The following is a 27,190-nucleotide window of genomic DNA, read 5'->3' as shown; positions in this document are numbered from 1 at the left end:
TTCTTGGAAAGCAACAGAAAATGGCAGTGCTGGAAAGGGCTCCGAAAGGCTGTCTCACCCTGCTCCTCACCTTGCCCGCTCCCTTCCAGAAAGGCCACAACTTCCTTGGAGTAACAGTAGCCCAGGCTTATATCATCGTGTTTTATAGTTTGCAAAGCACATTCCTCACAAAGACTCTATGAAGGGAGCAGTGTGAGTATTAGTTTCCCTATTTTATAGGGAAAGGTTGTTTGGAGACATTGCATGACTTAGCCAAGATCACACAGCTAATAAGTCCCACTGAAACACACACCAAACTTCTGATTTAAATCCAATGTTCTTTCCGTTAATCAATCAATCAACAAGTATTTATTGAGTGTTTACTATGTGCTAGGCACTGCACTGGGCATTGGGGATAAAAATCCAAAAAAAATGAAACAATCCCTACTTAACAAGTTTACTTTCTACAGGAGGAGAAAACATGTGCATTGAAAAATATATACTGCACAAATAAAAAGTAAATAAATACAAATGTATACAGAAATAAATCCAAGGTCATTCAAGAGAGAAGAGACCAGAAGCTGCATGTCCAGGAAAGGCTTCATGGAGAACATGGTGCCTGAGACAGTCACTTGGTTGCTAGTCGATCAACAGGCATTTATTAAGTACTTAGTTTTGGCAGACTCTCTGCTAAGTGCTGGAAATACAAAGAAAGGCAGATATCAGTCCCTGTTCTCAAGAAGTTCCCAGTCTTGTAAGAGGGATAAGATATGGACAGGACAAATAAGGAATGATCTCAGGGGAAAGGCACTAGCATTAGAGAGACCTAGTAGAGTCTTTTTGCAGAAGGATGACCTTTACTGGGGCTTGAAGGTAGAAGGAGGAAGCCAGGAGGCAGAGATGAAGAGGGGGAGAGTTCCAGGCATGGAGGACAGCCAGTAACAATACACAGAGTCAGGAGACAGTGTCTTATTTGAGGAAGAGGAAGGAGACCAGCATTACTAGATTGCAGGGTACATGGAGGTGAGTAAGGTGTAAGAAAACTGGAAAGATAGGAAAGGTTCATGTTATGAAGGGTTTTAAAAGCCAAACAAGGGATTTTGCATTTGATGCTGGAGATGATAGGGAGTTAGAGTCCCTGGGATTTATTGAATGCGGAAAGGTGGGGACTGATATGGTCCCACTTGTGTTTTTGGAAGATCAGTTTGCCATCTGATGGACTGGAGAGATTTGAGGCAGGCAGACCCATCAGTAGGCTACTGTGGTAGTCCACATAGAGGTGATGAGAGTCCCCAATGAGGGTTGGGGCAGCATTGTAATAGAGAAGGGGTCATATACAAGAGATGCTATAAGGGTAGAAGCACAAGGACTGGCAACTGAGTATATATGGAAGATGAGAGAGAGAATGAGGAGCTGAAGATGGCACTGAGTTCACAAATGTGAGTGACTGAGAACATGGTGGTTCACTGGACAATAGTACAGAAGTTAGGTAGAGAAGAGCACTTAGGAGGAAAGACAGTGAGCTGTACCTTAAAGGAAGAGGGCAGGATGTGGGACAGCCAATGTAAGAGTATGGAGGTGGGAGAAGACATGTTCTGTGTGAGGAACAGAGAGGTCAGTTTGGATGGGTTGTAGAGTACAAGAAGGAAGTAATAGTCAATGATTCTAGAAATATTAAGGCTTAATTTCTAGGGATCTAAAAACTACTTTATATTTTATCCCAGAAGAAACAACAAATCACTGGAGTTGATTGGATAGAGAAGTCACATGATCAGGTCTGTGTTTCAGGAAAATTATTGTGGCAGCAACAATGGGGAAGATGGACTGGAGTGGGCAGAGACTAGAGGCAAGGAGGTCAATTAGGAGGTTGCTGCAATAGTCCAGGAAAGAGGTGAAGAGGGCTTAAAATAATATAGTAGTTGTATGATTGGAGAGGAGGGGTCAGATGGGAGAGAAGCTGGGGAGGTAGAAATGTCTAAATCTGGCAGTCTAGATCTATAGGGTGAGGGTTCAGGATAATGCCAAGGACTCTTTCCCAGGGTGCCTGCCCAAGGTCCATGCCTCTGGCAACTAAAGAAAAAACTGTCTTTTCTCCCTCAATGTCTGGTATCAACAAAATTGTCTCTGCTAACTCCCTGAATTTTCCCATCCATAGATCACTGCTGCCTGGTCCCAAAGACACCTGGACCCCCTTGCATTACCTAAATAGCATCCTTAACATTCCTTTCCCTGCCCCTTTTCTATATAAGCTTTAGATTCACCCCCATTAATTTGCAGGTTCCCTAAGAATCCTTGCCCACTTCTATTGGTGTCACAATAAACTTGCCACTTGACTAGGGGACAGCTCAAGTGTACGAATTCTTTCCAGGCAACTCTGCTTTGACATCCTCAGGGTCCCAGAACTCCAAACCTCTTCAAAAAGGTGGTGGTGTTTTTAAATAAATAAGGAAGTTTGAAAAAGGAGAGGGTTTAGGCAAAAGATAATGAGCTTATTTTGGGACGGTAAAGTTTAAGATGTCTCTGGCACATTCAGTTAGAAATAACCAAGAGACAGTCTGATTCTACAGATCTGGGAGCCATCTGCATATAAATGATAGTTAAACCCATGGCAAAAGAGAGATAGAGAGAAAGAATACTCTAGAGGGGGAAGAGAAGGTCTAGGACAGAACCTTAGTAATATCCACAGTTAGGGGTCAGGATATGACACTGCTTATTATCCTACTTTTTAACGTTATTATATTAAAGGCATATGGTTAGTAAAAACATAGAAAATGATAGACTAATTTTGATAATGAATATAGATGCAAAAATCCTAAATAAAAACCAGCTAGGGAACTATAATAATATATTACAAAGGTTATATGGTGAAATTAGCAGAACCAAGAGGATGATATACACAGTAATAGCAATATTGTTCTAAGAACAACTTTGAATGACTAAGTCATTTTGAGTATTATAAAAACTCAAAAGGAAAGGACCTTCAAAGGACCTATGAAGGAAATTGCTATCCACATCCAGAGAAAGACCTGATAAATAAAAGTATGGTTTAACATACATGTATATATATATGTGTGTGTGTGTGTGTGTGTGTGTGTGTGTGTGTGTGTGTGTGTGTGTGTGTAATGATAGCCTTCTCTAAGGAGGGAGGGAGAAAAAAGCACACAGCAGAGAACAAAAGAAAACTTAGAAGGAAGCACAGAAAAGCAGGGTAGCTTTGAAAACGATGTGTAGTATTTATTACATATTTTTTCAAAAAAAACAACCAGCATAAAATGGAAATTCATGGTTTTATATTGAATCTTCTTTTTATGCTGTGCTGTGTACATGAAAATGTTCTCTTTTTGTCTTTTTGAATATAAGTCCAAAATGAATAATTTTTTTAAAAGTCATGTATTTCACTGCATAATCATAACCATCACATAATCATCACACCCTATTTTTTCAGTCCAAAATTGGTTTGTAACCTTTCATTGCGCAATCGCCACATGGTATAGTTCGGCTCATCACGCCATTTAAAAAGGTAAACAGAGCAGCAATGTATTCACCAGTGGCATATAGATACACATTTATCTCTCACACATTGCCAGTTGCAAGCCTAGAACTCTCGGTGCATATGCATTGTCAGTACGTTTCCAAAATCCAACTTTGTTTGGAGTGCTGAAGTATTAACAGTATTGTCACTGAACCCAATGAAGAGCTGTAGGCACAAGGGGAGCTCGTGGGCAGGCGAAGCTGCTGTGAGTAAGTCACATGATATGGTAAGACTTGCATCTTCCCAATTTTAATGTATATTCTTGAGTATTCCATGCATCCTAATCTTGCACCAAAGACAGTTTAGTAATAACTGATTTTTAAATACCAGCACAATTTTTAAAAGCTTCACATAACAGTCACACCCCACTTCTTTGCAAAAAATTCAGCTTAAAATCTGCAATGATTTTGCAGTAAAATACTGGAACATCCCCTTTCAATAAATGTCTTTTCTTCTATTTTTTCTTCAGTTGCCCATAAACATAGAAAACAACTGATAACATCCTTTTCATTAAACCCTTTTATATATACTTGAAGAAGGGGATTAATTCTCCCCCCCGTAACTTTCCCTCCTCCCAGTGAAATCACTCAACTTCTTTTTCTGGTAGGAAAAAAAGTTTTGCTGGACTGCCTGCCCAATGTCTTTGTTTATCGTTTTCCTTCTTAGGACTCTCCATTTTCCCCATGTTGTTTTGTAATGAAAAAAAAATCAAACTACAGTATTCTAATATGTGTCAGGGTCTCCTGACCTGTATAGCTCGTGGTCTTTTCTGCAAATCCCAGTCTAAAATCAATGAGTTTTTTTTTTCCTTCCCACAAAGGCGATGTGTTGATAACTCATTCAGTTTGCTGGATAACTATACCCAAATCTCCCCTTACCTGAGGTCTTTGTTTGCTAAGACTATGCCTGGCTGCTTCCTTCCTGTTCTGCAATTGTGTTGTTGTACTGTTGCTTTATCCTGCCTCTACCGCCTCGCACCTACCTTTAATTGAATTACATCCCGCTTTTGTAAGCTCCAGCCTTTCATTTTCCAAGGTCATTAGAAAAAAAGATTTTTTTTCCAACTCTTTTCCGCAGCACGAGCTATTTGGCTGATTTACCATTATCTGGATATTTGATAAACATATCCAATTTGTCTGGCCAGGCCATCAATAAAGGTATTGACTAGAACTAGTCCCAGGACTAGTTCTATTTGCTCCTGGGACTCCACTTGATGGATGCCCTTCCTGGACCACAACACCACATTTCTTACCCTTGACAGGCATAGTCTTTCTTCCCAACCAGTGTCAGATGAGCCTACCTAGGTCACTGTGTCATCATTCCCCTGTCTCCCCTCCAACATAATGAAGCTGAACTCAGGGCCCTTCAACAACTTATTCCACCTTCTCAAATGAACCTCTCTATTATATTGAAAAGTAGCATGACATCTGGTGTCTTCACTGATAAATAATACAAGAGCAGGCATTTCTATTGGCTTTAGGATTCACTGATCACATACATCCTTTCATTTGATTCTCACAACAGTCTTGTACTACAAGTGTTACTATCTTCATTTTACAGATAAGGAAACAAATTCAGGAAGGTTAAGTGATGCAGAGGCAGCTGGTGGTGCAGTGGTTAGAGCTTCGGGTCTGGACTCAGGAAGACCTGAGTTCAAGTCCACCCTCGGACACTAACTGTGTGACCCTAGGCAAGTTTCCCTTTACTCCTACCTGCCTCAGATTGCTTAACCATAAAATGAAGATAATTATAGCACCTGGGGTTGTCGTGAGGCTCAAATGAGAGAGCATTCATTAAGAGCACTTAGCACGGTGTCTGGAATATAAACAGGTGCTATATACATGCTTATCCCCCTTCCCTTCCTACTAGTCCACAGTTACAAAGCGAAGAAATCCTGCCAGACAAGATCTGAAGAGAAGAAATTCTGCAAAAGGGAAGATTTGAACCCTGATCTCATATGATTCTGGCATTCCTCTCACTATACCTCTTTGTTCCCACAACCCAAAAAGTAAAATGTCCCTAAAAATACAACATAGATCATACCTGCAGGTCAAGGACACAACAAAATTTTATTAAAAATAAGATAAAACAAAACAAAACAAAAAACAACTAAAACAAGCTAACATTTATATACCACTTGCTATGTGGCAGGCACTATGGCAATTTTTATTTCCTTTGATCCCCACAACAACCGCAGGTGGTAGGTGTTATCATTATCCCCATTTTACAGGTAAAGAAACTGAGGACAAGTGACTTGTCCAGGGTCAAACAGCTAGCAAGCATCTGAGGCCATATTTGAACTCTTTCTGACTCGAGGGCTGGCATTGTGTCTACTGTGCCACCCAGCTGCTACTACTACATTATGAAAGAAGTTGTTGTTCAGCCATGTCTGACTCTTTGGAGTTTGCTTGGCAAAGATACCGGAGTGGTTTGCCAAGTGCTTACAGATGAGGAAATGGAGGCAAATAGGGTTAAGTGACTTGCCAATGGCCACACAGCTAGTGTCTGAGGGGGGATTTGAACCCAGGTCTTCCTGACTCCAGGACAGGTACACTATCCACCATACCAGCAGCAGCTTCTGAAAGAACTGCAGAGTACAAACTGTGTACAGTTGAGGAGTATCTGAAGTACATGATGACCACTCAGCATGCACAAGTTTAAAGCACTAAACAATTCTTTCCAGGTGTAAACCTTGTAAACCATTCATTCCTCTTTTAATCTTTGCCCAGCTCTTTCCCCAGCTCATACTCCTTAGTGTAACAGGTCTAACTAATTCATCCATCCCAGTTCTACCCACAAGTCCCAAGTCCAGCTACTACCCTTTAGCAGCCTCTGAAGGAATATGGTCTTATCTTGTTTGGTACCAGGTATCCACCCATTCTACCTCCTAGTCCAAAGAACACTGAGTTCATAACCCCGTCAGTAAGTCTCCCCCTGGTTTCTTCCTGCTCTAGGAATTCTGGTCCTTTTTAATCTCTTTTCTTCTGCCTCCAACACAATTCCTGCTCTCATGGTTAAAGATAATTGGTTCTTCCTTCTTTATCCTATTTTGGTTATCACAGAAGGCCCTTTCTCTCCCCTCCACTTGACAGCTGCCATCTTGGATCCCTATCTCCATCATTAGTCCTGACTTTAGTCTACTACTCTCCTTGAAGGCTCTATGCCTTGCCTTCCACTCATATTAATATTCCTTAATTTTTTCATTACAGACCCTTTAGTTCTTCACAATTACAATCCTTGAATGGAAGGTGAGAACTAGTCCACATGAGTCTCCTCCTTTGCCCACACTAGATATCACCTTCTTTTATATCTCTTTCCAGGGATTCACAAAGCATCCTAAGGCAAGCTCCTCCTTTCTCCATCTTGCCCAGGAAATCTTCAAGTTATTGTGGTGATAATGGGATTAAAGGTCCTTCCCACCCATTCATTAGGCCTCAGGTGGGGCCAGTTAAAGGAGACCTGATCAGAGGCAGGCCTACACCTATGTGATGCCAATCAGTGATTAAAGATCTTTCCCACACCCTTTTGCTAAGTAGATGCTAAGCCTCAGACCCATACCCTTTTGCTGATTGGGTGTGAAGCCCTAAAAAGAGCATATACACCCAGAAAGTACCATTGAGAACTGAGTATTCAGAATTCAGAAGTGAGAATTCAGAATTCAGCCCAAGGAGGAGAAGTAAGAACTTGGAGACAACAGAGCTGCAGAAAGAGTACAGAGTGGAGAATGCACTTGCTGCAAAGACCAGAGAACTGAGGGGGAAGAGAATGCAGGCAAGTAAGCAGTTAGGATTTGTGAGTGTTTATGGGGAGGCTCCAGAATGGGGGAAGGTTACAGGATGACTTGGTTCCTTGCTATTATACTGTGTTAAAATTTCCTTGTTGCTACATTGAGGTGGGCTTACTGGTTTGGGAATATAATTACTGCTATATCAAATTGGAGTTATTGGTCTTGGGATTTGATCCTCTGGTGTCTAAATAAATGTCATACTTCCTCTGCCTCTACCTAGAGAGTTTTTCATATTTTGCAATTCTGAACCATACAGGCATGTTCATGGTCATCTTTGAGGTCATGAATCTTGCCTTACTGATACAGTTTAGTAAATTTTTAAAACAATAATTAAGATCCCTACATTTAATATTTTAATAGACGTTTTTGACCCATTATCTGAAGGGTTGTCACTAAGTTCACAAATTTCTTCATTTTTTGAAGGGGATAAGTCAGGAGTGGAAGAAAATTTTGAGGACAGAATAGTATTTGCAAAGGCTAACCACCAAAATAATCTTTTTACTTCAGTTAAATAAAATTGATGGCCAGCTTCCTTATTAATTCTGACCTACTATGACCTCATCTTTTCATTCATGCCATTATACTCTGAACCTTCTTCCCCTCTCTCAATCTATTCTCATTAGTTTCCTCAAGTTCTAGTAAAAACTATGTCAACCTTTTCTTCACAACCTTGCTATAATTACCCCTTTGAGAGACAGAGAGAGAGAAGAGAGACAGAGACAGAAAGAGATCTTGATGCTTCAGAAAGCCCAAGAGACCCCAGGTTTAAATAGTCCTCTCCCTTGTGGGAGAACTTGTACTGATCAATAAATTATTTATGTGAGAGTAAATTCTGGGTTGAAAGGGTAGCAAAAAGATGAGATCCTGTATTCCAAAGACAAGTAAGAGATCTTCCAGTATAGGGATGAGAAGAGAGTGAAACTTCATACCGCATCTACTCCCTCACCAGTTTAGAGACAGAAATTCAAGCCCTGGAGGAATTAATTCTGTCATTACCAGAACTCCTGATATTCCTTGCCCCCATCACCACCACCACCCACCCAAAACCCCGCATTGCTTCAACCCAGTACATCTCGGTCAGGGCTATAGCCCCATTTCACTGTCCTCCTGGATATCCCTTCACTAGCTGGTCCTGTCCCTACTCATTTTTAGTACAGAAACCATAACAAATTATTTCTGTCATTGCTCCTGGAAACTAGGTGTGTCAACCTAATTAACAGCCCTATAAATTTTGAAACCAAAATATTCCAACACTCCCCCACCACCCCACCCTTATTCTCCAAATGTGTGGTCTCTCCCTCTTCCCATGTAAGTTACTTGAGGATCAGGGATTATCTTTCATTTCTATTTGTATCCCAGCACTTAGCCCAGTTTTTGGTCCATAATAATCACTTAGTAAGTACTTTTCCATTCCTTTGTAGATAGACATAATTTTTACCACAGTATCTTGTACTTATTTCATAGGCTCCTAGAATCATAGATTTTGGGTTTGAAGGGGTCACCTAATCCAACTCAATTTAGAGATGAAACAGCTAAGATTCAGGGAGGAGGACTACTTGTCTTAATCCACTGAAGAAAGGAAAGGCAAACCATTCCAGTATCTTTGCCAAGAAAACCCCATGGACGCCCACGGGGTTATGAAGAGTCAGACATGACTGAATAACAATTATCATTACAAAAATTGTTTTGACCCTTAAGTTCTGAGTCTTGAGGGCACCCAAAGTTTTGAGGACCACATTTTGAAGACTATTAACTGAAAGAGGGTTTAGATTTGAACTCAGGTTCTCAGTTTCCAAATCCAGCGGGTTTTTTTCCCATGATGCTTTGTGCTTTTCTCAATGTATGCATTTCTTTTTTTTTCCCCTCAGTCAGTCAGTAAGTTCCTCAAGGACAAGTACAATGATTCTATACTAGCTCCTTCCAAACACCAAAGTATACACCTGGCCTTACAGTAAATTTCAATAAATGCTTACTGAAAGAAAGAATAACCACTCATCGGATACAATACTCAAGATACTTCTTCCCTCTACCTAATAATGAGTAACACAGCAATGCCAGACTGCTTCAAGTTGGTACATGTCATTCATTTTATAAATATTTCATGAACTTTTTAAAATTTAAGGTAATGTTATGAATATTTGCTTGGGCATTTATGCATACTTTCATTAACTATTCCATTTCAAGTCTAACAGTAGCCCCTCCAAAAAAATTTTGAAAAGACATTTTATTATACTTTATCCATACTTTAACCCAGGCTTTTATGCTCAAATGCCAAGACTACAAATTTAGAGTGGAAAAGGGCCAAGTACTTACTGAATTCATTTTGTTCCATCCAGACAATCAATCTGAATAATGCATAAGGGTGAGTATCCCTATTCACCTGATTTACTCAGATTAGCTGGTGAATTGAGGTCCAGACAGCCAATCACAAAATCCTCCCTAATCTCATGACAGGAATTTTGTTGCCTTAGATTCCACTACATAGCTTATCATGGAAATTTTATTTCCACACAGAAGCAAAGAATCTTGAAAAGCACATTTCCAGGACAGCCAAAACCTCCAGTAAAACTTACCCCATCCTGAGCTTTCACTAACAAATCATAGGTGGCTGGATCTCGTTCCCTGTCGATATCTTGAGACACACAGATGTGGCCGGAATGTGGGTCAATCTGGAATGCTTGAGATTTTTCAGAGCTGTGGAATCCATCGTAAAGAAAGTATTCAATATGACCATACTGGCCTGTGTCAGCATCTGATGCTTTTACCTGCAAGAGAAACCAGAAACTGAATGGCAGGATGGTCAACTGTTACTCCTTTCACTGACTGTAGATTATCTGCCTGGTTGTCAGAAACAAGGCAAATTTCAATTGCTGCTCTCAGAGAAGAAAAGCTTAGTTTCTACAACTCCTACAAATGACAGTATTTCAATGCCTTTTATTATTCTAATTTGATACAAGGCTGACAAACCATATAGTAAATAAGAATTTGACACTGACTCACGGTAAACAAAAAGGCTGAAGAGAAGTCTATCTAGGTCAGAAAGGGCCTCATATACTCCACAAATTCAAGAAACATTTATAAAGCACTTAGGTTCTGAGACAGGTATGTTGTCAAAATAAGAATAAGTAAGACACAAATCCTCTCTGTAAGTCATTCATAATCTAGTTGTAGTGATAAAAAATGGCACACAAATAAGCAGGATACAAAGTACAATGCATGAATGAATGAAGCATTTATTAAGTGCTTAGTGTATTTTTATAGCCTCAGGCACTTAGCACAGAGCCTGGCACATAATAAGTGCTTAATAAGTGCTCATTTACTGACTGACTGCCAAGGATGGTGCTGCCTTTGGAGGACAAAAAAATAAAACAAAAGCGATGATAGTCTCTGCCCTCAGAAGCTTCCACTATAAAAGGGGAGAAAACACGTGCAAAGTAGAGATGGTTATTTAGTTTGGAATGGCACAGGGATGGTGTGCCCTGACAAAAACAAGAGGAGAGAATAGTTTAGAGGCAGGAAAGATTACTTCCATCAGAAGCCATAGAAGGTTTTTGTTGAATAGGTGGCATTCAAGCTGAGATCTGAAGGAAGGAAGGAATATCAAAAGGCAGAGATATTAGGGAGGGCAATTTCAACATTCCAGAACTAAGGAAAGGCAGGATAGATCCAGTAATATGTTTAGGGAATGGCAGATAAGTAGCCAAGCTGGGCTAGAGCCCAGGAGCCATAAAACGAAGTAGCGTGAGATTACTACGGAAAGGTAGTTTGGAACCAGGTTGCAGAAGGCATTAAAGGCTGGGCCAAGAAATTTGGACTTTATTCAATGATCAATGGGGAGCTATCAAAGGCTTTGAAGAGTGGAGAGAGAACAATAACGGCTTATCTCTCTATAGTGCTTTAACGTTTCTATGATGCTTTAAGGCTTACAAAGCACTTTATAAGCATGTATACATAGGAGACATATTTCACTTATACTTATAACATTATGAGATAATAACGTCCATTTTTATAGCATTTTAAAGTTTATAAAGAATTTTGTAAGTATTATTTCGTTTGATCCTCTCAACCACTCTAAGAGGCATGTGCTATTATTATCCCCAGTTTAAAGATGAAAAACTGAGATTCAGAGACCTTAGTCACTTGCCCATGGTGAGCACATGTCTGAGATAGGAGGTGAATCCAGATCTACCTGGCTCCAAGGCAAGCACTCTCTCTGTCCACTGCACCATGCTTCCTGTTTGTCTAAGATAGATACAGCAATTGTTGTTGTCATTAATTATTAACCCCCATGCACAGGAAACTGGTTCACAAATGAGTTAAATGACTTTTCGTAGGATAATTATTGAAATTATTATTGTGGTTGTTTTTATCATTATTATTACCTCTGTCTATAAGAAACAGGTTAAGTAGTTTGCTTATGATTCTACCCCTAGTAAGGGTCAGCTGTGGGATTCAAACCCAGATCTCTCACCTGATAGTTTAACACTGTGCTTCCAACTTCATACTATACTTGTCTCCACTCCAATCTCCATTCTCCCCCATAAAGAGGAGTGGTCCCTTCTACTAAATGACAATCATTTTCACACCGGTTCAGACTCTACACAACCTAGTGATTCTGAACCCCTGTAGGGTATCATCCAAACCCCATCCCTCACCACCCAATTTCCTATTCCCACCCTCCTTAACTCTCCCATCCCAAATACCATCCAGTCAAATTCCATCCAACCCTTCTACTGTGCCCACTGGAATTCCTGCTCCATAAGCAACAAATTTCCCTTCATGATGAATCTTTTCATCTCCCACTCTTCCTATCCATTAGCTATTACTGAAACCTGGCTCCCCTTGATGACACAGACTTCCTGGTCACCTCTTCCAGCATTAGCTGTATTTTTACTCATTTCCCTTGGCTCACTCGTCATTGCCACTTCCAGGTTCTCACCCTATTTTTGTTGCTCAAAATCCTCTTTTCAGTACAATCCACATTTTCCACGCAATCAAAATCCTGGTAACTGTTGCATACAGACCTCCAAGTTAATCTCCTTCCTTCACCAATTTCAGTAAATGGCTCACAGTTTTTCTTCTCCCACCCCCTGCCAACTCCTGCCTTTACACTAGAGGACTTCAATTTATCTACTAATTCTCCCTTAAACACCCTAACCAATCAGTTCCTCAATCTACTCACTTCCTATAACCTACTTATCCACCCTATTGCCAATCACACAAAAAGATGGCCAAACCTTTGATCTTGCCATCAACCTACAAATATACCACCTCCATTCAAGAATTCTGAAATCCCTTATCTGATGATATTCTATTGGCTTTCTACCTCTCCCTCTGCCTTCCCTTATCAAACCCAGCTCTGTCTGCAGCATCATGACTTCCAGTCCCTTGACCTCTCAATTCTCTCCTAGGCCATCAACCTTGCACTAATCATTCTCTCTTCTTTTCCCCATTTTGGCCCTTTTGGCAAACCATTTCTACTCTATACTGTCCTCTGCTCTTGAACCCCTCATCCTCTTATCATTTCACTAATCCTACCCTGACAGGCCTCCCAGCCTTGGATTATTCCCACTGTTTATCACCTTCACTCCTATACACTTGTTACTGAACAAAGATGGAGAAAATCATGCCAACTTTCTGACCGGGTCCACCATTAACTTATCTGATACAGCCTCAATTCGGCTCTCACTGCTACTAGCCAATCCTACTATTTTTCCTTTATCAATTCACTAGCCCACTCTTCACAGCAACTCTTCCATACCTTACCATTCCTCCTAAAACTTCCCTCTTCCCCGCTCTCACCACCATCTCTCAATTGAGAACCCTGCCTCATATTTTAATAAAAGAAATTGAGGCCATTTGCCATGAACTCCCTCTTCTCCCCACTTCTTTATTTCATATCACTAATATGCCTTCTGCCACTATCTCCTTTCTAACCCCTAGCTCACATGATAAAGTGGCCTTACTCCTTAACAAAACTAATCCACAAAGCAACCTTTCAAATGCCTGAAGACAGAACTCATGTCTGTAAGTCAAGACTCTAGGAAAAACACAACTGATTCCATCCACTCAATCTTTGTATGGCTTGTTATCCAGGACCCTTGCAATCTTAGTCACTCTGGATAGAGTCATGCTTGTTAATGTCCTTAATAAAATGGAATACCTTGAATTGTGAAGGAGGGCACTCCTATTCAAATAATCTCATTCCATCTGTCTCCTCCAGCATATTGCCCCCCTTTGTCATCCCCATTCTTTCATTTACTTTCAATCCGTCTCACTCCACTGGCTCATTTCCTACTGCCTATAAGCATACCTATGTCTCCCCTATCCTGAAAAAACCCTCATTTGATCTTTCCATCTCAGCTAACTATCATCCTATTTTTCTTCTGCCCTTTGTAACTAAACTTGAAAAGGCTGCCTAAAATAGGTGTCTCCAACTTTCTCTCCTCCCCTCTCACTTTCTTTTTGAGCCATTACAACCCAGCTTCTAACTTTATCATTCTGCTGAAACTACTTTCTTCAAAGTTACCAATAGTCTCTTAGTTGCCAAATCCAGTGACCTTTTCTCAGTCTTCATTCTCCTTATCCTCTCTGTAGCCTTTGACACTTCTAATCACTGTCTGTTCCTTGAGGCTTTCTCCTCTCTTGGTTTTGGGAACATGCCTTTCTCCTGGTTCTTCTCCTACCTATCTGACCACTCCTCCTCAGTCTCCTTTGCTGGATCCTCATCCAGATCATGCCCTCTACCTGGCAGTGTCCTACAGAGTTCTGTCTGGCCTTCTCTTCTCCCTGTACACTATATCATTTGGAGTGATTTCATCGGCCTTCCATTGATTTTATTACCATCTTTATGCTGACCTAGGAATCATCCTGGATTCCTCACTGTCTCCCTGCCCTCCCCATATTCAGCCTGTTGCCAGGGCCTGTCAATTCCACCTTTCTAAGGCCCTTTCCCCTTCAGATCTATGATTCTTTTTATCTATTTCCTCTGCCACATGGTCTTTCAGTGAAAAATGTGACCAAATAGGCATGTAAGTCCATTGACCGGGCAGTGGCATATAAGATAACATGAAAGTTACAAAGTTTGAGATTTTGAATGGCGGATAGGCAATTCATGGAGTTTGACTAGAGTGGAAAGTGGTGTGAGCTATGGTGGGAAGGGCAGGATATAGTCAGATTCTGGGGAGCCTTGAATGGCAGACCTAGAAATACACATTTTATTTGATAAATGCAAGGATACTATTGAGGGATTTTGAACAGAGGAGTGATGTATAAAGAAAGCTCACCTGGCTTTGTGATATATGTATTGGAAAGAGAAGAGATTAGAGCAGAAATACAAGTAGATTATTTCTATACTCCAGACAAGTGATGATAGATGGCAAAAGTGGTGGTGGGATGAAGGAGAAGATAAACATATGAAAAAGTTGTATTTGGCAGAATTGGGAGATAGGGAAATGAGGGCAAAGGAAAACTGACAAGAAAAACTATTACACTACATATCTTACAGAGTCATCATAAGGAAAGCATTTGGCATACTTTAAGTGTCCATAAACGTGACTTCTTACTTTTAAAGGTACTACAAATCTAAAAGAAAACATTTGCTTCAATCCCATGGTGATGCAATCTTTTAATAATCTTTGATGAAGAATCTTATTAAAGGATTTTCCTAAGGGCATTACGCCCTTATCCCTCTCAAAGAACACTAAGGTATTAACATGGCATCATTTTTTTTCTTTTCTAGACCATGCCTTTATCCTCTACATCAGGAGCCAAGGGTCTCAGACATAGCATAGCTAAATAGCTCTCCATTTACAAATCTGTGATGCTAACAGATCTCTGCTTGGCCCCATGCTACTTAACGTTTTATCACTGACATGGATAAAAGGGCTACTGCACAGGAAATGAGCATGAAAACAATTCTGATGTATCACTTCACACTTAAATTGTCAGAGATTGTAAAAGGACGGGAAGAGTCAATGTTGGAGGGCTTGTGGCAATCCTGGCACACTAATTCACTGTTGAGAGAGCTGAGAATATTTCTAGATAACAACTTGAAATTATGTAAAAAAAAAGTTACTAAAAGTGTTCATATACTTTGACCCAGTCAATAAACCTATGATTGAGTTTACACCAAAAGGAAGTCAATGATAGAAATAAAGGTGTTACACATATGAAAATATCATAGCAAAAAACTGGAATCAAATTATATGCCCAATGATTAGAGAATATCTGAGCAAATTCTGGAATATTAAATGTAATAGAATATGATTGCACAATAAAGAACAATGTCGTATGGTGAATGCAAAAAAAAATGGGAAGATTTGTATGAACTAATGAAGAGCGAAATAAAGTAGAACCAAAAGAAAATATACACAACACTAAAATAATGTAAATGAATACAACAATAAAAGGTAATAAAATTCAAAATACAATGGATGATAGTTGCTTTAATTTACTAGAAGCACATATCTTTCCTTACTGTTGACCAACAATAATCTGCAAAAAATGGGAAGGTAAATATATGATGAGCATAACAGGCAGTTTTGACTCCTTTTTTAAAAAAAGTTAGAACGGGAGTACTTAACGGGAAGTGACATGTTGAGATAAAATTTGTCAATAAAAATGGGTGGGATAGGGTGACGGACAGAGAAGAATCAAGAGTGACTACAATGTTATGAAGCTGGGAGATTAGAGATGATGTTACCTTCAACACAGGTAGGGAAGGAGGAAAAAAGCAGAAAAATGGCCTAGAAGACATGATCAACTAATTTACAGATGGCATGGGTGGGAAACTTGTATTGGAACACAAATACATTCTCTACAAGAATCTTAACCCCTTGAGACAATCAGTTTAATTTAATAGGATAAAATTTGGAGCAAATTGGTGGCACAAGAGGTTAGAGTATTAGCCCTGGAGTCAGAAGGACCTGAATTCAAATTTGGCCTCAAACAGTTACTAGCTGTGTGACCCTGAGCAAGTCACTTAACCCTATTTGCCTCTGAGTAGGAGAAGGAAATGTCAAACTACTCCAGTATCTTTGCCAAGAAAACCCCAAATGTGGTCATGAAGAGTCAGATACAACTAATGGACAAAAAAAAGCAAAAACCTTTGGTTGCAAAATATTGACTTTATAAGAGCAAGATGACAGACATACGGTTAGAAAACTATACAATAAAGATCTGGGGGTTTTAGTGGACTGCAAACTTAATATAAGAGAACAATGAGTCATGAAATAAAGATGGTTGGACCCTAGACAAAGCCAAATGTCATTAGGGCCTAAGCACAGCCACCAGAGGAGGGTAATGATAGCCCTCCTTCACAGTTCAGGGTATCCCATGTTATTAAGGATATTAACAAGCACAAATTTATCCAGAGTGACCATTAACAAGCACGAGTTTATCTGAAGTGACCAAGATTGTAAGGGATAGGATTGCAAGGGATAAGATTGCAAGGGATTGCGAGCCATAAGATTGAGTGGATGGAATCAGCTGTGTTTTTCCTGGAGTCTTGAAGACTTACAGACATGAGTTCTGTCGTCAAGTATTTGAAAGGTTGCTTTGTGGATTAGTCTGAACGGCAGAATCATGAATAATGTAACACCTTTAAATTAAAGCCAGATTTATCATTTTTAATTGCTAGTCTGAAAGGAAGAAACCATATTTTTACATTCTTGAATCTTGATGTATTTTAGCTCTGCAGAATCAATAAGATTCCCATGTCACAATCAATATTTCAATATGGAAATATTATATTACTGATTTTCCAATAGCTTATATCATTAATTTTGATAAACTATAACTATAGTCATCTTGTTTCACATATGCACTGTGGACCTAGAAAAATTTGTCAGGGTACAGGGGAATGCACAGTATTGATGCTATGCATTGGAAGATCGAGAATTTTTACAAATTGGAGGGGAAATCATGGAATAGTCAGAAGATATCTTGTAATAGGAATATGAAAGCCCTATATGTAAATTGTTGTTGTGCAGTCATTTGTAGTCATTTCTAACTCTTTGTGACCCCATTTGGGATTTTCTTGGCACAGATACTGGAGTGATTTGCCATTTTCTTCTCCAGCTCCTTTTACAGATGAGGAAACTGAGGCAAACAGGGTTAAATGACTTGCCCAGAGTCACACAGTCAGTAAGTGTCTGAGACTAGATTTGAACTCAGGAAATCACAACTCCTCCACAATGTAGATGACAGTCTTCAGGAGTGACTGTGGGAAAAGCAAAACCCCCAAAGACTCATCAACCTGCACTTACCCTGAGGATCAGCCTCTAAAAACTCAGTCAAGTCCTCAAAAATCAGTGATTATATCATATAGTTGTATCATAATTAGGAAACTTAGAGGTCATCTAATCCAACCCCAAAATGAGAAACTGAAGCCCAAAGAAGCAAGTTGAGATTGGAATTGATGTCTGCTTCCCAGCTCTCTCCACCTCCCAGACTATCATCCTCATCCCCCTCCCACTGTAATTTTGATTTCTGTTCCTGGGAAGATAGACTCTGATAGGCAAGTTTTCCCTTTATCTTTCCTGGAACTAGGATTCAATGCCACCTCCCAGCCATATCCACATCATGCCACCCAGCTGGCTTTCTAGCTCCCCTGTATGTCTTGTCAAAATGCAAGTTCCTTGAGGGTAGTGATTGCCTTACTTGTTTGTGCTTATATCTCCAGTGCTTACAGCATGGTGACTAGCATGTAGTAAGCACTTAATAAATGCTCACTCAACTCATCCATCCATTCATCTCTCTCAGATTACAAATCCAGCACTCATTCCACTGTACCATGTCTGGGTTACACTTGAAACCTTTATAAATTTCATGCTGTACTGGTTGTTGTTGCTGGCGGGGATGGTGGTGATGATGGTGGTGGTGATGGTGGTGGTAATTGTGGTGGTGGTGGTCTTTGTCCTTCATGCTTGAAGAGAACCAAAATTACATCATGATGCCAAGGTCAATGTACAGCATGTCTGGCTGTGTCTAATCAGACAAATACAAGCTCAAAAGGCTCTACCACAGGTCGGACACAGTCCATATGACCATTTGGGAGGGAGATGTCTCTGAATTTGTGCACCTCACATTTCTTCTGAGCTACTGCAATTCTGCTTTGCTCATAGAGCACAATACCTTCTTTGATGCACATGGGCACACCATGTTAGACAATCCTCTGCTGGATTTCATGCTGTACTAGTAAAACCTTCTAGAATTCAGGGATTCATTCTCCACTTCCCACACTGCTCCCACACACTAAGCTGAGCATCAATCAATCTACAAGCATTTACCAACCATTTATGATATACTGGGCACTATGAAAAGCTTTGGGGATTTAACCAAAGGCAAAAACACAAAAACAAGGAGCTTACATTCTAATAGAGTGGAACTTCAGCACATAACAACAAATAAGTCCCTAGTGTATGATTTTGTAATGCTGGACAATTTATGTTTAGGACATGGATAAAAATCCTAAGAGATGAAGAGGGATGGTGGGAAGAGAAGTTGAAATCTACACTCCAGAGGGAGTACCCACACAAATGAGGCAATAGATTAATTGACACATTCCAGCGACATTTATATAACACTTATTATGTGCCAGGCATTAGGCCAAGAACTTTACAATTATTATATCATTTAATACTCACAATGGCCCCAGGAGATAGGCATTATTATTATCCCCATTTTACAGACGAAGAAACTGAGACAAACAGATTAAAACAACCTGCCCAGGGTCACATAGCTAGTAAATGTGTAAGGTCAGATTTGAACTTAAGTCTTCCTAATGACGGCCATACTATTCTATTGTCTACACCACTTATTTCCATTTACTTTCCCAATTTTTGGCCTTTTGTTTGGCATATATGTCCAAACCGCTACATGATTTATGCAGTTCAAACACTGAATATTGGGGAAATCTTGCCCATGTGAAGAAAAACTTTGGCTTTGCCTCGATCCTGATCAGCGGTATGCTAGAGTTGGCTCCTACCAGCCTGAGAGAGCTGATTGTTAAATTTTTAGTGTAAGCAATGGAAATGAGCAAACGCTAAGAATCAGGGTTTCATTTATTGTTTTGTTGCTGGTACTGAGAATAGTTTTCCTAGCCAGGTGCTGTATGAACAGGCTGGCTGGATTTGGCCCTTGTGATTTGACCCTTGAGGTTAGTCTGAATTTTGTCTCTAGACTTAAGAAAATGATGGAAAAAATATTAACAATGCAGATTAAACTTAAAAGTATATTTTTCCCAGAGAGCTCCTTGTTAAACATTTACCAGAACATCCCAGATCCTAGACCTGGGAATCTTACTAAAGAATAGTCAAAAAATTAGACTGATTAGTAAAAATGGTCATGTAAGAATTCCATCCTGCTTTTGTGACATCAAACAGTCAGAAACAGGTGTAAAAATTTTACCCAAAAAGGAGTGGGCTGGAAAGAAGCCCATGTTATTTCAATTTAAACCTTTACTAATACCCAAGTTCTCCTGACATGGAACACCCAACTGAATAACGAATAGATTTAAACCCTTCAAAAATGTATCTAAGGTCACAAATATCGTTACATTTTTATCTGCTGTTCATTTTTTATAATCTTGGCTTCTCTTGTTAGGTATTCTTAGTAACTGTTATTTGAGTAATATTAGAACATGTACAACATCTACAAATTAAAATTTTAGTGAGGTCATTTTCTTTTCAAGTAGCTGTGTTATTTTTGCTAATGCTGAAAATGTCTTAGATTTATTTTTGTCCTATGCCTCTATTTGCTTGTTTATTTAAAGGACAAATCCTATATTTACAACAACAGATTGCCGTAGCCCAATGACTTTAATGTTAGGGGGGAGGGGGGGAGGGAATCAGCAATATAACTTCAGGGCAAGATAAAATAGCAGGGGAAAGAAAGATATGACTGGGAAGGAGAGGAGAATTGATTAAAAGAGAATATCTCCAAACTATAAACATCAGTAGTTTTGTGTGGTAAGCCAAATTTTTAAAAAAGAGTTTGTTTTATTTTCATCTGAACATTCCACTCATTATAATAATCACATTCTTTTATAAATACCCATAAATATAATATAAATTTAAGATAGTCAAACTAGACACTTTTCTTAGTGCAAAATGGGCTTTAAAGGAAAAAAAATGGGAGGGAGTGAATGTGTGTGTGGTATGGGGGGAGTGGAGAATGGGAATTAAAATGAAATAAGACATGCATCAATAAACAAGGTAAGATATTCATCGTCCTAAAGATTTTATTTGTTGTTCTTGTTCAGTCACTTCACTCGTGTCTGACTCTTTGAGACCCTGTTTGGGGTTTTCTTGGCAAAGCCACTGGAGTGATTCGCTCTTTCTTTCTCCAGATCATTTTACGGATGAGGAAACTGAGGCAAACAGAGTTAAATGACTTGCCCAGGATCGCACAGCCAGTAAGTATCTGAGGCTGGATTTGAACTCAGGAAAACTGATCTTCCTGACTCTAGGTGCTGTATCCACTGTGTCACCTAGCTGACCAAAGATTTTATTTACATGTAGTTATTTGAAACATAGATCAATGAATAATAACAGGGAGACAGGGCCTGGACCAACCAGTGATTTCACTGCTATATCAAACTCCTGAATAAGGACATTTTCTCTACCAGTGCAGGCCAGCGCCTTCTCTACAATTTAGAGTCTCCAGTGCCATTAAGGCAGAACCAGATGGGGCAGCCTTTGGACCGAGTGTTTCCGTAACTTCTAACATCTTAGCCCTTTCCATTTCCTATCCAAAGTTAAGATTGCACATTTTCTTTGCTAGCTCTCATTTACATGCAGTAAGTAGGGTTTTTTATTGAGACAATTTCTGTGCTAGGTAAAATGAGGCTTAACAACAGGTGGCCTACAAAGGCAATATTTTCAAATAATCAAATCCTACCTCATCGCTTCCCTGAGACTCAGTTACCTCATCTGTAAAATAAGGGATTTGAACTGATTGGCCTCAGAAGTCCCTTCCAGTACTACATCTATGATGCTATAATACTAAGTATCAAAATGACTGGTTTTTTTGTTATAATGAAAGTCTTCTGAACATGTGTTGAATATTTCTATGCTTTTAAAAACAGAATAAACTGACCACAATGTTAGCCTTTTCTTTTTTGACAGGGTCATCATTTTGAATCTTATTCACTATTTTTTGCTGCACCACAAAGAGACCTCCAGGACTCACAAAAGTTTATAGGCCTTTATGTTAAGCGACTACTGTGTTTTTACTGTTTTTAGGTATAGTTTCTATTGTTCTCCTGCCTCTTCCTTCATCTCCTATGTCTAATATGCAGTTTTATTTTACACACATTAAATGGGGTGCAGAAGGTGGCTCTTTCTTTACTATGAAGCAAAACATTTTTTGATAAGAAATCTTTCCCCCTTTTTGGGGCCCACAGCCTCTTTCATAGGTATGGCCAAGAGAATACGGAAAGAATAAGAAAACTCTGCCATGGACTGCCCTTATGAAAGAACAAAGCCTCTACCCAAGCTCTTAGTCAAATGGGGTGTCTTAAGACATTGTGAAGCTTGCAATACACAGCTGCTTCACAAGGCTCTTTCCCCAGGGACATATACATACAACAGAAGAGAACATAAACATACACACACTAATAATAGCTACCATTTATATAGCACTTTAAGGTTTGCAAAGCTTTACAAATATCATTTCATTTTAGCTTCACAATCACCTATTTTACAGGTAAGGAAACTGAGGCAGATGAAGGTTAAGCAACTTGCCCAGGGTCACACATCTAGCAAGTGTCTGAGGTAGAATTGGAACTCAGATCATTCTGACAATCACTCCAGCTTTCTATTCATTGTGTCACCTAGCTGCCTCTCAACAGCTCAAGCAATGAGACTTTTCAGAAATAGATTCTTCTACCAAACAGAGGAATCACCCGGATTTCTTCTTTTTAGTAATATTTTCCCAATTACATGTTAAAATAATTTTTAAAACTTTTTAGTTTTGAGCTCCAAATTCTATCCCTCCTTCCCCTCCCTCTCCTCTCTCTAAGACAGCAAGCAGTCTGATATAGTTTGTACATGTGCAATTATGTAAAACATTTCTAGATTAGTCATTTTGTACAAGAAGACTCAAATAACAAAAAGAATTAAGGAAAGAATGTAATAAGAAAATGAGTTTTGCAGGATGGTTGGTTGGTTGTTGTCCTTCGTTCTTGAAGAAGATCAAAATGACATAGCTATGCTAGAGTCAAGTTTCAGTGTGTCCACCTGTGGCTGGTCAGCCCAATAGGAGCTTGGAATGCTCCACCACTGGTCGGGCACAAATAGTCTGTGTGAGCATTTCAAGTGGATACTCCAAACTTAAGCTGTTTCACTTCTGCTTTGTTCATAGAGCATGGGATGAGAAACAGTTTAGAAACATAGGCCTGGACTTTGTCTTTTATAAGATGGCTATAGATGAAAGAGAGAAAGGGAGAGAGGAAGAGAGAGATGGGGGGGGGGGTGGTTAGGGAGACAGTGAGTTGTTAGGAAGATCTTCTGCCTTCCATACATCTCTGCTCAATAGCCCTTCCTTCCTAATTTATAGTAAAACATACTATATTCCAGGTATCTGAAGTTATGACGAGTCTGAGTGCTGGATAAGTGGAATACTGTAAATGAATCATACTTATTTGCTGTAAGTCAGAATAAAGGTTGAATAGGAACTGCTCATACCACAACTCTTCCTTCCCACCACCTTCAGTTCTAAAACCATGAACCAGGGTTAAATGAGCTCTTCCATTGTTCCTGGATGGGATGAGTCAGTACTTCCCAATAGTCCTTCAGCACATCCCAGTAATTTTCAGGTCCAGAGTGCCTATCTTTGTCCACCATTGTCCCATGTGTGTTTTCTTCCTCATTATAAAGTAAGCCCCTCTAAGGTAAGGATGGTCTTTGATTTTGAATTTTTATCCCTAGTAAAGGAATGTATATTTTTTCAATTCATTCCTTAAAAACTGGTTACAAAGAATAAACTAATTAAAATACACACAACAAGTCCTAAAGAATAGTTGTCTTTTTAATGTAATTATTCATTCTCGGAGGATTACATGCAAAGCCAATACCCTTTACTTGGATGTGAGGCTGCTAATGCTCCAAGGGCTTTAACTGAATAGCTAAGTGTCCATTATTGTAAGTTTGTTTTGGCAACAGAGAGGCTGGATCCTAAACTGGCTACTGGGGAGTTTGGTTCCTCAATGTAGACAATTCATTCAGAAAGATTTTCCAGAAGTCTGCAACATAGAATGTGATTTAGGCTTGCTAATTCCTAGCAGCTTGCGCTCTACAGCTGATGCTCACGCCACAGGATTTCCACCTCAAAGTGAAATACTCTGGGGAGTTAGAATAACTTTCAAATTGCTGCTATTTAGCCTTTTGATCTGTTATCCTAGGAAGATGCGTTCCCTACAAGGGCAGTACCATTCATTTCTCCAAGAAACTAAATGTTTTATATTTAATCATTGCCGTACCCATCTCCTGGACAGACACAATAAGACACAAATAGGTTTGCAATTTATCTGAAGGCATCCAGGAGTCAATGGTCAAGCTTGGAACTAATGCACGAATCAGATGCTTCGTCTTAGTCTACGAGGACTAGAATAGTTTGCATCTGGCACACTGACTTTCAGTAAATCCGTTCTCAACAAATGTTTTTCTTGTGATTTTTTTTTTCCTCATGCACTTTAAAACCTTTTATGGTTTGCTTCCTGGTTGTCTTAAATACAGTGGGGGGAAGGGCCCTCCTTTAATTTGGAAAAAAAACATTAAACCAAAGTTTACTTTTACATATTTTATGAGGAACATATTTGTGAAATAGATTTATAGTACAAACAAAATTGTAGGGGAAATCAGCAAAATATTTGAATGTTCAAATTTTTTTCTGAAATACTTTAGAGCTAGGCAGTGAATGGTATATACTAATTATTAACCATTATTACCTATTTTTGAAAGACCAAAACCTAAGGACTTTTATTTACCCAGGTTTGAGAATCGTGCTTGAGTTTTCTTTCTCCCATATTCAATCACATGCCTGGTCTTACACATTTTACTTTTACAACAGCTCTCACATCCATCAATTTGACTCTATTCACTCAGCCAACACCATTTGAACCTTCATCGACTCTTGCACAGAATACTAGAAGAGCCTAATTGATTGTGTGCCTCAAATCTCTCCCTTCCCCAATCCATCCTCTACTTAACTGACAACTTGGTTATTACCAAAGTGTACACTGGACCATGTTACTCCCCTGCTCAAGATACTTCAGTGACTCCTGCTGGCCTTTGAGAGGAAATATAAACTCTTTTGTTGAACATTTAAAGCCATTCACAATCAAACTACAATGTACCTTTCCAGAATTTTTTCATATTACTCTCCTTTTAATTAACTACAATCCAAGCAAAATAGCCTCCTGGCTATCTCCCAAACACAACATTCCATCTCCTGCCCTCCTCCTCTTTGCCCAGATTATCTTTTCTTCTTGGAATGATTTTCCTCCTAACTACTTTCCCTTAAAATTCCTACTTCTGTTTAAGTATTAATTCAAGAACCACCTTTCTACACCATTCCTAATCTCCTTCGCCCTCATTGTGAGTAATTTCTCCTAGGAACTTACTCTGTATTTATTTTGTATATGTGGAGATAGAGTAAGATGGAGAGAAAGAGAGAGAGAGAGAGAGAGAGAGAGAGAGAGAGAGAGAGAGAGAGAGAGAGAGATGTAGGTAGCTATCCATAGGTTCCCAAAGTGGGTGATACCACCCCCTGGAGGGTACCAGAACTATCCAGGGGGTAGTAGTAGCCTCGAGTGCAATTAGGGAATGTTGAATAAAAATATGGGAGGTGGTAGAAGCATAAGGAAAGAAGATAAGAAAATTTTGAAAAACCATTGGCACGTTTCATCTGTTGTGTAACAGAGTTAAAGTCATAGTGATTACCTTATTTTCCAAATAAACACATGAAACGCAAATTATAACCAATCAGTGGTCAAGACCACTGATGTCATGCATTGTGATGCATTGTCGGGAAGTCCACCATGCATTGGGAAGAATATAAGCATGTAATGACTTGTTTACAGTACAATACTATATAGTTACAGGGTGCAATATCCCATCATCAAAGTTTCAATGCAGAAAAAAACCCACAAATTTACAATACATTATTAAATTTAAGATGCATCTTTTTTTAAAAAAAAATTTACATTTTTTGAAAAGATGCAAATTTTTTAAATAATTAAAGGGTTAAAGAAAGTAGATTTCCAGGGAGGCACTGAGTAAATTTTTTTTTGAAAAGGGGGCAGTAGGCCAATTAAATTTGGGAACTGCTTTAGATAGGTATTATTTCCTGAGCTCTTTACCTGTTGTTTCCCCCAATAGAATGTAAACCCCTTGTGGGCAAGGACTGTGTTCTTTTTTGTTCTTGTATTCTAAGTGCTCAGCACAGTACTTGCTAAATTGAATTACATCAAATTTATGACAACTAAGCCAACCTCAATTTGTCATGAGTCATTGAAAATAAATAGATGTCTCCAGTGAACTAATAATAATAATAACTAGCATGTGTATTATGCATCAAGATTTGCAGTGCTCCATAACATATCACATCTGATCCTCACAACAACCCCATGAAGAAGGTACTATTACTGCCCCCCATTTTATAGATGAGGAGACAAAGAGATTAAATGACTTCCCCAGGGTTAGACAGCTAATAAATGTCAGAGGCAGGATTTTAGCTGAGGTCTCTTGTGGCTCTGAGTCCAAGCCTCCTACCTTTGTACCACCCAGCTACAGCTAACCCTCTTCTGCCTTGTTGCATTTTCTATTTCAGTGTGCAGTAGTTCTATTTTTTATATGCATGCCATCTTCCTTTAGTGGACTATAAGCTCTGTTAGGTCAGGGACTAGCTCAGGGTCTTAAACAGAAAAGGCACTTGATAAATATTTGCTGAATAAATAAATGTCTTTTAAAATGTACAATAACCCTGGCTTCACCAATTGAGACTGGCTTCCACTCCGACTAGTCTCAACTAGCAAAGTCGTTTGTTCTTTTGTTTTTCAATTGAACGAGCATTTAATAAATGTTAACTCTGTGCTAGGCACTAAGGATAAAGAAACAAAATGAAAGGCAGCCCCCACTCTTGTCAAGGGGCTCACACTTGAGTGAGGGATTCAGCGTGTAAACTGACAATTTACAAAAAGAAACTTTTCACAGAATTTTATCACACCATCTTTTACAGCTGTCAGGATATTAGGGGAAAAGCTGCTACCTATCATTATCTCGTGTTGCCTTACCACTCCCCTACTCAAAAGACCCCACCAGTTTCCCTCTTACCTCTTAGGAAGCCAAATAAACTCCTCTGTTTAGCTTTTAAAGCCATTCACAACCTGACCCCATCCTAGCTCTCCAAACTCAATGTATATCACATATACACACTGTGATATGCACATAAACTGGTTTCCTCTTGGTTCCTCACACATGGCACTTCTGTGCCTTTACATGGACTATACTCCATGCCAGAAATGTGTTCTTTCCTCATCTCCACCTCTCAGAATCCTTTTCTCCCTTTAAGGCACAATTCTTGAACCTCCAGTCTTTATTACTGGACCCTCACTCCCACATGCCTGCCAATTGCTAGGGCCCCTCCCTTCCAAACTTCTTTGTTTTTACTTGTATTTTTCTATATATATCATGTGTGTGTATATATGTATGTATGTGTATATATGTATACATATGCATGTGTGTACATACTTTTTTTTCCATCTCACGCACCCCCAACAAAAATGTAAACTCCTTGAGAATATTAGGGATTATTTCATTCTCTGTATTTGTATCCCTTGTACCTAACATAGTAATGCATTTATATAAAACTTGAAGGTTTGTGAATCA

At 39.3% G+C, this 27,190-nt stretch overlaps 1 protein-coding gene across 1 annotated transcript in view; it reads right to left on the bottom strand.

The window, feature by feature from the left end:
• Positions 1-27,190, bottom strand: part of DCHS2 (dachsous cadherin-related 2) — a 323,005-nt gene that overhangs the window by 160,575 nt on the left and 135,240 nt on the right. The window contains exon 2 of the mRNA XM_036762311.1: positions 9,872-10,063. Coding sequence (XP_036618206.1) covers positions 9,872-10,063 — 192 coding nt within the window. The remainder of the gene's footprint in view (positions 1-9,871; positions 10,064-27,190) is intronic.

Source organism: Trichosurus vulpecula, chromosome 6, assembly GCF_011100635.1.
Source record: "Trichosurus vulpecula isolate mTriVul1 chromosome 6, mTriVul1.pri, whole genome shotgun sequence".
In the NCBI taxonomy this organism is placed as follows: Eukaryota; Metazoa; Chordata; class Mammalia; order Diprotodontia; family Phalangeridae; genus Trichosurus; species Trichosurus vulpecula.
The sequence above is the reverse complement of the archived record's forward strand: the minus strand, read 5'-3'. Positions and strand labels throughout refer to the sequence as shown.